The sequence below is a fragment of the Oncorhynchus tshawytscha genome, linkage group LG13 (assembly GCF_018296145.1).
Source record: "Oncorhynchus tshawytscha isolate Ot180627B linkage group LG13, Otsh_v2.0, whole genome shotgun sequence".
NCBI classification, from domain to species: Eukaryota; Metazoa; Chordata; class Actinopteri; order Salmoniformes; family Salmonidae; genus Oncorhynchus; species Oncorhynchus tshawytscha.
The window spans coordinates 14703426-14716346 of NC_056441.1; the positions used below are offsets into that span (position 1 = coordinate 14703426).

Consider the following 12921-nt stretch of genomic DNA (forward strand, 5'->3'; position numbering starts at 1 on the left):
GAATATAGTGCCAAACTATATTACCTAAAATGTGGTTCTTGGCAACACTATCATAATCGCAAAAACGGGCATTGAGAAAATTAGGATTCATGCTTATGCATCAACAACCTGCTTCAGACCAGCTTTGAATCACAATATATGAAATGCATTTTATTTTAAAAGTGGTACTGTACAAATGTAAGGGCAGACTACATAATGGACATAGACTAGACATGATGTTATGTAGCAAGACCAATAATTCGCTAGAAAAGTAATAATATGGCGAATGCTGATTCCCCCAAAACCAGTAGCTGTTTCACCTGAAAAACACATATCATCATTGTATTGTACACCAAATATAATTTCAACAGAGAACACCACTAATAATAGAGAAACACAAGATAAGTAATCTGCACAAACAGCACCTCATGAACAATTAGCTATAATTGAAAAAATACTAATGCCTAAATCCTTTAAATCAAGATAAGGGTTTCATTGGATTCATTGAGCATGTCCTTTTACAACAACCAATAAAACACCCGTAGCTGAAGTACAGAAGACACCACAATAAGAACTGGGTAGGCTTATCCTATGCTTACTGCAGATAGGGTGATCTGCATTTACTGGGGATATCAGCTTGCTATCAGTGCTTGGTCTCGCTGGATTCGTCCCAAATGGTAACATATATATACAGTAGTGCCCTACTTTTGACCACAGCTCTATGGGCCCAAGTCAAAAGAAGAATAGGGAATAGTGAGCCATCTGGGTCTCAGACTCGGACTAAGGACCCTACTCAGGCAGCACGTAGAGGAACTACTCTGAAGTTAGGAACTCAGAATCACACCTGAACTGACAGGAAGCATACTTATAATAACACTTCTTAAACGTGATATATTGTGTCTATTTACCACCATCTGGTGGTAATTAAATAAGCAGTAGTGAGAGAAGTAAATTTAACTGTTTATGAATAATAAAATGTGTTACGTTATACTATATCATGCGTTGTTGTTTTGATATGCAGTATAGAAGAGATTAGTTTACAATGTTAAATGTATGAATGCTGGCCTTGGGTCTGAACCCTGCCCTGTGTAACTGGGTCCTAGACTTCATGACGGGCCGACCCCAAGTGGTGAAGGTAGGGAACAACACCTACACCACACTGATCCTCAACAAGGGGGCCCCACAGTGGTGCGTGCTCAGCCGCCTCCTGTACTCACTATTCACTCCTGACTGCATTGCCATGCACGTTGCCAACTAAGTTTGCTGACGATACAACAGTGGTAGGCCTGATTAACAACAACAATGAGACAGCCGACAGGGAGGAGGTGACAGTACTGGCCAAGGTCACTGACGACCTGAAATGTTCACTCCACACTGACAGCAGTGCGTCTTCATCCTCAGGAGGCTAAATAAATTTGGTTTGGCCCCTAAGTCCCTCACAAACTTCTACAGATGCACCATCGAGAGCATTCTGTCGGGCTGTATCTCTGCCTGGTACGGCAACTGAGAGTGGTGTGGTCAGCCCAATGCATCACCGGGGTCACATTGCCTGCCCTCCAGGACATCTACAGCACCTGGTGTCAAAGGAAGGCCAAGAATATATTCAAAAACCCCAGCCACCGAGCCACGGCCTGTTCACCCTTCTACCATCTAGAAGGCGTAGACAGTACAGGTGCATCAAAGCTAGGACAGAGAGACTGAAACACAGCTTCTATCTCCAGGCCATCAGACTGTTAAACAGTCACCACTAGCTGGCCTCCACCCCCCAGTACCCTGTCCTGAACCTTGGTCACGGTTTCTAGCCGGCTACCACCCGCTACTTTACCCTGCACCTTAGAGACTGCTGCCCTATATACATACAGTTGAAGTCGGAAGTTTACATTCACTTAGGTTGGAGTCATTAAAACTCATTTTTCAACCACTCCACACATTTCTTGTTAACAAACTATAGTTTTGACAAGTCGGTTAGGACATCTACTTTGTGCATGACACAAGTAATATTTCCAACAATTGTTTACAGATTGTTTCACTTATAATTCACTGTATCACAATTTTAGTGGGTCAGAAGTTCACATACACTAAGTTGACTGTGCCTTTAAACAGCTTGAAAAAATAAATAAAAATTATGTCTTTAGAAGCTTCTGATAGGGTAATTGACATAATTTGAGTAAATTGGAGTTGTACCTGTGGATTTATTTCAAGGTCTACCTTCAAACTCAGTGCCTCTTTGCTTGACATCATGGGAAAATCCAAATAAATCAGCAAGACCTCAGAATTATTTTTTGCAGACCTTCACAAGTCTGGTTCATCCTTGGGAGCAATTTCCAAATGCCTGAAGGTACCACGTTCATCTGTACAAACAATAGTATGCAAGTATAAACACCATGGGAGGATGCAGCCGTCATACCGCTCAGGAAGGAGATGCGTCCTGTCTCCTACAGATGAATATACTTTGATACGAAAAGTGCAAATCAATCCCAGAACAACAGCAAAGGACCGTGTGAAGATGCTGGAGGAAACAGGTACAAAAGTATCTATATCCACAGTAAAACAAGTCCTATGTTGACATAACATGAAAGGCCGCTCAGCAAGGAAGAAGCCACGGCTCCAAAACTGCCATAAAAAAGCCAGACTACAGTTTGCAACTGCACATGGGGACAAAGATCGTACTTTTTGGAGAAATGTCCTCTGGTCTGATGAAACAAAAATAGAACAGTTTGGCCATAATGACCATCGTTATGTTTAGAGGAAAAATGGGGAGGCTTGTAAGCCGAAGAACACCATCCCAACCGTGAAGCACGGGGGTGGCAGCATCATGTTGTGGGGGTGCTTTGCTGCAGGGGGGACTGGTGCACTTCACAAAATAGATGGCATCATGAGAGAGGAAAAGTATGTGGATATATTGAAGCAACATCTCAAGACATCAGTCAGGAAGTTAAAGCTTGGTCGCAAATGGGTCTTCCAAATAGACAATGACCCCAAGCATACTTCAAAGTTGTGGCAAAATGGCTTAAGGACAACAAAGTCAAGGTATTGGAGTGGCCATCACAAAGCCCTGACCTCAATCCTATAGAAAATTTGCGGGCAGAACTGAAAAAGCATGTGCGAGCAAGGAGGCCTACAAACCTGACTCAGTTACACCAGCTCTGTCAGGAGGAATGGGCCAAAATTCACCCAACTTATTGTGGGAAGCTTGTGGAAGGCTACCCGAAATGTTTGACCCAATTTAAACAATTTAAAAGCCATGCTACCAAATTCAAATTGAGTGTATGTAAACTTCTGACCCACTGAGAATGTGATGAAAGTAATAAAAGTGGAAATAAATCTTTCTCTCTACTATTATTCTGACATTTCACATTCTTAAACTAAAGTGGTGAACCTAACTGACCTAAGACAGGGAATTTTTACTAGGATTAAATGTCAGGAATTAGGCTAAAATCTGAGTTTAAATGTATTTGGCTAAGGTGTATGTAAACTTCCGACTTCAACTATAGACATGGAACACTGATCACATGAATATGTTTACATCCTGTTTTGCACACTTCATATGTATATACTGTATTCCAGTCAAGGCTCATCCTATATAACTACTGTACACACCTTTTCTATTCCTATACTGTCCATACTGTCTATACACACGAAAACATTAGGAACACTTTCAGAATATTGAGTTGCACCCCCCTTTGCCCTCGGGGCATGGACTCTACAAGGTGTCGAAAGCGTTCCACAGGGATGCTGGTCCATGTTGACTCCAATGCTTCCCACAGTTGTGTCAAGTTGGCAGGATGTCCTTTGGGTGGTGGACCATTCTTGATACACAGCAGCGTAGCCTAGTGGTTAGAGCGCTGGACCAGTAACCGAAATGTAAAATAGAAACATACACATTCTTTACAGATTGTACATCAGAAACTATCACAGGAAAATGTGCCTTTTCAGCATTTTTCACAGCTTCACCTGTTAACATTTAAATACCACAACAAAATATCCATACATTCCACAGCTTAATACAACCCAATTCAATATTAATCACAATATTATTTTGTTATTTGCATGAATCCCAAATAAGAACGCTCACATATACAAAGCATATTTTTTATTCAAATGGTGCAACATGAAGCAATCATCACTGATGGCATTTATTCATGTAAACATAATGCCCATTACCTCCATATCATCATTTAAATGAAGTTACCATGTCACATGTGGACATTTCAAATACATTTGTGGCCTTTACTTTCATCCTTGGAGCTTAGAAAATGGGCTAAATTACTAAATGCTTCAGTACTGTTCATTGGCTAAAGGGTATTTGCAATACAGAGCTATCATAGGTGCATTTCTGCAATCATAGGAAATGTATGGCAGACCCCATGTAGGTGGCTGTAAAAAAGTATACTTTTATTATTTTATATTACATAGACAAAAGTATTCCTGTCCCATGTTTTAAGTTACAAATGACCAATAAACCTCTTAAACCAAATAAAAACATACATTGATCGCTTCAAGTTTATATAATGTAGACTACAATGATGACAGTCTACTTATTAGGGCAGTTGACGTTGAACTGACCGATACCAAGAAAGCTTGACAATCCCTATTTCTACAGAGTTGTAATATGAAGTCTGCAATGTATCCACCAATGGCATGAATCTTCTGACAGGACAGAGATGAGGGCAAAACAACTCTACATCTACATGGAGAGGGGAGCTCAGTCCAAAATTCTTTCATGTGTTTTTTTATTTTTATCGTGTATTAGATTAAACCATATGCGCCCCGACACTGAAAAACAAGTAAGATATCAAACATACTGTATCATAGCAAACGTGTAGTTGGATTCACACGGTCAGGAATTCTGTAATATGATTATAGAAGCACAATCATGTTGTAGCATTAACATCATCCAATGAGACAGTTGATCAATTAACATCATCCAATGAAACAGTTGATCAATTAACATCATACATCATCCAATGAAACAGTTGATCCATTAACATCATCCAATGAGACAGTTGATCAATCAACATCATCCAATGAAACAGTTGATCAATCAACATCATCCAATGAAACAGTTGAGCCATTAACATCATCCAATGAAACAGTTGATGCAGTCTAATCATGAATGTGCAAAGTGTGTCAGAATGATTTCTGATTTGATTTCTAATAAGATCCTGAGTGTATTTGTGTGCTAGCAGCACTAGATATACCAGAGGGAAAGTTATGGTCTAGATGTATTGCTGTGCAGTAAGAAGTTTTACAAACAAACTATTTTCCTTGACTAGTTCCAATCCCACAGAGGGAGCAACTCTGAAAGCACTCTAGCTAGTCATATTGAATCAAAGTGAGCATAATATGTAGGGTATTAAAACAACCATTCTTAACACAGAACAGCTGTGTGTTTCAACATGAACCCCTATATGTTTCTATGTAACCCTTACAGACTCAGTCTAAATGAAGCAGGTACAATGTTGAACCTCCTCTGAATCCGACGTATCAGCCTGCCTTTTCTCTCTAAAAAAATCTCCCAACGAAGAACATTTCACTGACCCACACCTGCACTGACCTTACAACTATCCTGCTACACATGTCAGTGTGCTGGATATGCAAGTAAAACCAGCATTCACAACTACTGACAGTATTAGTGCAGTATCTAGCTCTATACCATCCTACATGCCTCACATTGTCAAACCTTTCCTCCCTTGGATATTACCTTGTATTCTTTCTAGATCTTACCAGAGATTTACATTTAAATCCCCACATGTTGTTAAAGTCCAATAAAATTAAGACAAAATAGAAAATAAGACATCAACTGTCAATAACTTTAAAATTAAGTTAGGAAATACAGAATCATGCTTTTATGCCAAATGTAATTGCGCTGAATAGTGCGTACGTCAACCTTATTCTCATTCAACAGTCACTTTACTATGCCCTGTGCATCAGGTCATACATAGAGTCTCGAATGGAGTCAATCAGATTTCACTACAGTTTATGACACTGAAGTACGGATGCCATAAGAGGAACTCAAAGTGACATATTTTCAGTCTTTCCTGTTCGCACCGGTCAAAGTCTTATAAGATATAAGTTATATCTTGTTATAATCTCCACCCGGCACAGCCAGAAGAGGACTGGCCACCCCACATATGCTCTCTCTAATTCTCTCTTTCTTTCTCTCTCTCGGAGGACCTGAGCCCTAGGACCATGCCCCAGGACTACCTGACATGATGACTCCGTGCTGTCCCCAGTCCACCTGACCGTGCTGCTGCTCCAGTTTCAACTGTTCTGCCTTATTATTATACGACCATGCTGGTCATTTATGAACATTTGAACATCTTGGCCATGTTCTGTTATAATCTCCACCCGGCACAGCCAGAAGAGGACTGGCCACCCCACATAGCCTGGTTCCTCTCTAGGTTTCTTCCTAGGTTTTGGCCTTTCTAGGGAGTTTTTCCTAGCCACCGTGCTTCTACACCTGCATTGCTTGCTGTTTGGGGTTTTAGGCTGGGTTTCTGTACAGCACTTTGAGATATCAGCTGATGTATGAAGGGCTATATAAATAAATTTGATTTGATTTGATAAGATGAAGCCCATCAGAAATCCTGCTCTGGCCTGCAGTAACACAGGACAACCTGTAGGTGGCAGTGATATCTATGGACCAGAAGTAGCACTAGGCAGTGTGTGAGGTCCTCCTGCATTGGATTAAAATGTGTGTGTACGTGTGTCATCTCTCTCGGTTGTTGTGAAGGTGAGCTCCAGGTGAGGTCCATGCCGACCTACCCTTGGTGCTTGGTGTTCCCCCACCGAGGAGCCTCTTCTCAAGCTAAGGAAGGAGAGACAAGAGGCAGCAGCTCCTGGACATCCAGAGGTTCTCTTCTGGTGGCAGTACATCTCAGCTTCAGGGGTCCTTGCATTGTTTAAACTTTTTTTAATAAAAGTATCCTAAAAAGCAGCATTCAAATTGGTAAATTGTGGAAGACAGCACGGTTGCCTTTTGGAATCAAATGTCTCTGTTTATTGCTCTCTTTCTCAGTCTTTGTGTCCATCCCTCTCTTTCTCTCCCTCTCTGTCAGGCCAGTCCAGTCCTGGGCCAGGGGGCTGTCAGGCAGCTCTCTCCTCCAGGGTGGGCTTGTTGCTGCCAATGGGCTGGGCGTACACACTCTTAGTGTCACTATCCACACTCTGGAAGTAGGGGTGGGTCAGAGCAGCAAATGCTGATATCCTTCTGGAGGGATTAAAAGCCAGGAATTGCTGCATGGAGAAAACAAATATATTATTATAACATTTTCCTTAACAAAAAGAAAAAAGTGTGAGTTTCATTCCTTTCAGACAAATCCATTTGAAACAGTATGTACTGTATTTTTGAGTGAGTGTGTGTGTGTGTGTCTGATACTCACGAGTAAAAGGGATTTCCCCAGCTCATCCATGTCAGGGACAAGTTCTCCGATTGGCTGAGGGGGTCGTGGGGAGAAGGCACTCTGTGGTAGGGCTACTTCCTGGGGCCAGTCCTCCACCGAGGGAACCCCGACCACACTGAAGGATCATCATCATCGTCGTCATCATTACCGTCATCATCATAATAACAATGTTAAAACTGTAAATATGACGTACAACATGGTACTTACTCTAAAATCTTGCCCAGCTGATCAACATCTGAGTTTCCTTGAAACAAAGGTCTGGGAGAAGAAGAGCACATGTCAATATAACTGAAGATGAAATAACAAACTGTGTTCAATGAATTAGATAAATTAGTTTTTTTTTTAAAGATCCCAAGTTCAACTTCATCAATTCTAATTTGTCCTTCATAAATCCATGGGAGCTGTGGTGGTGTGACAAGCAGCCTTCGTGCTGTCTCCATCCCCTCAACACAAAATAACACATTCCTACTGTGCAGACATCATTGATAACGGACATAACCAGTCCAACCCTCAATCGGTTCTACTGTAAAGAATTGGCTTTCCTGGCTGTTGTGACCAAGTTCCAGTTTTATTGTCACATGCTCAAGTACAGTGTATATAAACCTTCCCACAATAATTTGGGTGAATTTTGGCCCATTCCTCCTGACAGAGCTGGTGTAACTGAGTCAGGTTTGTAGGCCTCCTTGCTCACGCATGCTTTTTCAGTTCTGCCTGCATATTTAGGATTGAGGTCAGGGCTTTGTGATGGCCAATCCAATACGTTGACTTTGTTGTCCTTAAGCCATTTTGCCACAACTTTGGAAGTATGCTTGGGGTCATTGTCCATTTGGAAGACCCATTTGCAACCAAGCTTTAACTTCCTGACTGATGTCTTGAGATGTTGCTTCAACATATCCACATACTTTTCCTCCCTCATGATGCCATCTATTTTGTGAAATGCACCAGTCCCTCCTGCAGCAAAGCACCCCCACAACATGATGCTGCCACCCCCGTGCTTCACGGTTGGGGTGGTGTTCTTTGGCTTGCAAGCCTCCCCATTTTTCCTCTAAACATAACGATGGTCATTATGGCCAAACAGTTCTATTTTTGTTTCATCAGACCAGAGGACATTTCTCCAAAAAGTATGATCTTTGTCCCCATGGGCAGTTGCAAACCGTAGTCTGGCTTTTTTATGGCGGTTTTGGAGCAGTGGCTTCTTCCGGTTATGTCGATATAGGACTAATTTTACTGTGGATATAGATACTTTTGTACCGGTTTCCTCCAGCATCTTCACAAGGTCCTTTGCTGTTGTTCTGGGATTGATTTGCACTTTTCGCACCAAAGTACGTTCATCTCTAGGAGACAGAACGCATCTGTAACGGTTCTCTTGGGGTGAAGTAGAGGCGGACCAAAACGCAGCATGATTATATTGATTCATGTTTAATAAACAAAGATAAACACGAACACTACAAAACAATAAACGTGGAAAACCAAAAACAGCCCTGTCTGGTGCAAAACACAGAGACAGGAACAATCACCCACAAACACACAGTGAAACCCAGGCTACCTAAGTATGATTCTCAATCAGAGACAACTAATGACACCTGCCTCTGATTGAGAACCATACTAGGCCGAAACATAGAAATACCCCAAAACATAGAAAAACAAACATAAACTGCCCACCCAACTCAAGCCCTGACCATACTAAATAAATACAAAACAAAGGAAATAATGGTCAGAATGTGACAGTACCCCCCCAAAGGTGCGGACTCCGGCCGCAAAACCTTAACCTATAGGGGAGGGTCTGGGTGGGCGTCTGTCCGCGGTGGCGGCTCTGGTGCGGGGTGCGGACCCCACTTCACCATTGTTTTAGTCCGCCTTATTGTCTGCTTCCGTGGCCTCCTAACCACGGCGACCCCTCTAAATGACCCCACTGGACTGAGGGGCAGCTCTGGACAGAGGGGCGGAAGCTCTGGACAGAGGGGCGGAGGCTCTGGACATAGGGGCAGGGGCTCTTGGCTGAGGGGCTCTGGCGCCTCTGGGCTGACTGGCGGCCCCTGGCTGACTGGCGGCACTGGCGGCCCCTGGCTGACTGGCGGCCCCTGGCTGACTGGCGGCCCCTGGCTGACTGGCGGCACCTGGCTGACTGGCGGCCCCTGGCAGACTGGCGGCACTGGCGGCGCTGGGCAGACTGGCGGCTCAGGCGTCGCTGGACAGACGGGTGGCTCAGGCGGCGCTGGGCAGACGGGTGGGTCAGGCGGCGCTGGGCAGACGGGTGGCTCAGACGGTGCTGGGCAGACGGGTAGCTCAGATGGCGCTGGGCAGACGGGAAGCTCAGATGGCGCTGGGCAGACGGGAAGCTCCGGCAACGCTGGGCAGACGGGAAGCTCCAGCAACGCTGGGCAGACAGGAAGCTCCGGCAACGCTGGAGAGGAAGGCTCTGGCAGCGCTGGACTGAGTAGCTCTGGCGTCTCTGGACTGAGGGGCGGGAGCTCTGGTAGCGCCGAACAGGTGGGAGACTCCGGCTGCGCTGGAGAGGAGGAAGGCTCTGGCAGCGCTGGACAGGCGGGAGCCTCTGTAAGGATGAGCCGGAGAGACAGCCTGGTGCGGGGGGGGCTGCCACCGGAGGGCTGGTGCGTGGAGGTGGTGACGGATAGACCGGACCGTGCAGGCGCACTGGAGCTCTTGAGCCTGCCCAACCTTACCCGGTTGAATGGTCCCGGTTGCCCTGCCAGTGCGGCGAGGTGGAATAGCCCGCACTGGGCTATGCAGGCGAACCCGGGGACACCGTGCGCAAGGCTGGTGCCATGTAAGCCGGCCCAAGGAGACGCACTGGAGACCAGATGCGTAGAGCCGGCTTCATGGCACTTGGCTCGATGCCCACTCTAGCCCGGCCGATACGCGGAGCTGGAATGTACCGCACCGGGCTATGCACCCGCACTGGGGACACCGTGCGCTTCACAGCATAACACGGTGCCTGCCCGGTCTCTCCAGCCCCCCGGTAAGCACAGGAAGTTGGCGCAGGTCTCCTACCTGGCTTCACCACACTTCCTGTGTTCCCCCCCCAATAAATGTTTGGGTCTGACTCTCGGGCTTCCATCCACGCCGCCTCCTCATACCAGCGCCTCTCCGCCTTCGCCGCCTCCAGCTCTTCTTTGGGGCGGCGATATTCTCCAGGCTGTGCCCAGGGTCCTTTACCATCCAACTCATCCTCCCATGTCCATTCCTCTTTTCGCTGCTGTTGCCCGTTACCACGCCGCTTGGTCCTGTTGTGGTGGGTGATCTTGTAACGGTTTTCCTTAGGTGATGGAGAGGCGGACCAAAACGCAGCGTGGTGGTTATTCATGTTTTTTAATAAAGACACTAGACATGAATAAACTAACAAAGCCAATAAATGTGGAAAACCAAAAACAACCCTATCTGGTGCAAAACACAGAGACAGGAACAATCACCCACAAACACACAGTGAAAGCCAGGCTACCTAAATATGGTTCCCAATCAGAGACAATGACTAACACCTGCCTCTGATTGAGAACCATATCAGGCCAGACATAGAAATAGACAAACAAGACATCCAACATAGAATGCCCACTCAGATCACACCCTGACCAACCAAAACATAGAAACATTCAAAGCAAACTATGGTCAGGGTGTGACAGCATCTCCTTCCTGAGCGGTATGACAGCTGCATGGTCCCATTGTGTTTATACTTGCGTACTATTGTTTTGTACAGATGAACGTGGTACCTTCAGGCATTTGGAAATGCTCCCAAGGATGAATCAGACTCGTGGCGGTCTACAATTTTTTTCTGAGGTCTTGGATTATTTCTTTTGATTTTCCCATGATGTCAAGCCAAGGTAGGCCGTGAAATACATCCACAGGTACACCTCCAATTGACTCAAATGATGTCAATTAGCCTATCAGAAGCTTCTAAAGCCAAGACATAATTTTCGGGAATTTTCCAAATTGTTTAAAGGCGCAGTCTACTTCGTGTATGTAAATGTTATAAGTGTTAACAATTGTTGGAAAAATTACTTGTCATGCACAAAGTAGATGTCCTAACCGACTTGCCAAAACAAGTTTGTTAACTTCTTGGATATAAGGGGCGCTCTTTTAATTTATGGATTAAAAAACGTGCCTGTTTTAAGCGCAATATTTTGTCACGAAAAGATGCTCGACTATGCATATAATTGGCAGCTTTGGAAAGAAAACACTCTAACGTTTCCAAAACTGCAAAGATATTATCTGTGAGTGCCACAGAACTCATGCTACAGGCGAAACCAAGATGAAACTTCAACCAGGCAGAATTTTTGAGGCTCTGTTTTCCATTGTCTCCTTATATGGCTGTGAATGCGCCGGGAATGAGCCTGCCCTTTCTATCGTTTCTCCAAGGTCTCTGCAGCATTGTGACGTATTTGTAGGCATATCATTGGAAGATTGGCCATAAGAGACTACATTTACCAGGGGTCCGCCCGGTGTTCTTTGTCTAAATTGGTGCGTAATCTACAAGCTGCACGCAGTCATCCAGTGATTCAGAGGAGAGAGGAGGCTTTCAACGAACGATATATCATGAAGAGATATGTGAAAAACACCTTGAGGATTGATTCTAAACAACGTTTACCATGTTTCAGTCGATATTATGGAGTTAATTTGGAAAAAAGTTCGGCGTTTTGATGAGTGATTTTTCAGGTTTTTTTGGTAGCCAAACGTGACGCAACAAACGGAGCGATTTCTCCTAAACAAATAATCTTTCAGGAAAAACTGAGCATTTGCTATCTAACTGAGAGTCTCATCATTGAAAACATCTGAAGTTCTTCAAAGGTAAATGATTTTATTTGAATGATTTTCTGTTTTTTGTGAAAATGTTGCCTGCTGATGCTAACACTAAATGCTACGCTAGCTGCGCTAGCTGTTACACAAATGCTTGTTTTGCTATGGTTGAGAAGCATATTTTGAAAATCTGAGATGACAGTGTTGTTAACAAAAGGCTAAGCTTGAGAGCTAGCATATTAATTTCATTTCATTTGTGATTTTCATGAATAGTTAACGTTGTGTTATGCTAATGAGCTGCGGGGATAATTACACTCCTGGATACAGGTTTTTTTCGTAGCTAAACATGACGCACCAAACGGAGCGATTTCTCCTAAACAAATAATCTTTCAGGAAAAACTGAGCATTTGCTATCTAACTGAGAGTCTCCTCATTGAAAACATCTGAAGTTCTTCAAAGGTAAATGATTTTACTTGAATGATTTTCTGTTTTTTGTGAAAATGTTGCCTGCTGATGCTAAAGCTAAATGCTACGCTAGCTGCGCTAGCTGTTACACAAATGCTTGTTTTGCTATGCTATGGTTGAGAAGCATATTTTGAAAATCTGAGATGACAGTGTTGTAACAAAAGGCTAAGCTTGAGAGCTAGCATATTAATTTCATTTCATTTGCGATTTTCATGAATAGTTAACGTTATGGTAATGAGCTTGAGGCTGTATTCACGATCCCGGATCCGGGATGGCTCGACGCAAGAAGTTAACAAGAAATTTGTGGAGTGGTTGAAAAACG

The 12921-nt window shown here is 44.0% G+C and overlaps 1 protein-coding gene across 3 annotated transcripts in view; it reads right to left on the reverse strand.

The window, feature by feature from the left end:
• Positions 1 to 6429: 6429 nt before the first annotated feature.
• LOC112259968 (cyclin-dependent kinase 6) overlaps positions 6430 to 12921 on the reverse strand; it is an 81509-nt gene continuing 75017 nt past the window's right edge. For 2 of the 3 annotated variants that reach the window (XM_042295221.1, XM_042295220.1), the window contains exons 7-9: positions 7593 to 7643; positions 7365 to 7500; positions 6430 to 7218 (exon numbers count right to left, since the gene is read on the reverse strand). In XM_042295221.1, coding sequence (XP_042151155.1) covers positions 7069 to 7218; positions 7365 to 7500; positions 7593 to 7643 — 337 coding nt within the window. In that variant the 3' untranslated portion in view covers positions 6430 to 7068. The remainder of the gene's footprint in view (positions 7219 to 7364; positions 7501 to 7592; positions 7644 to 12921) is intronic. The other variant, XM_024434688.2, reaches the window with a different exon arrangement.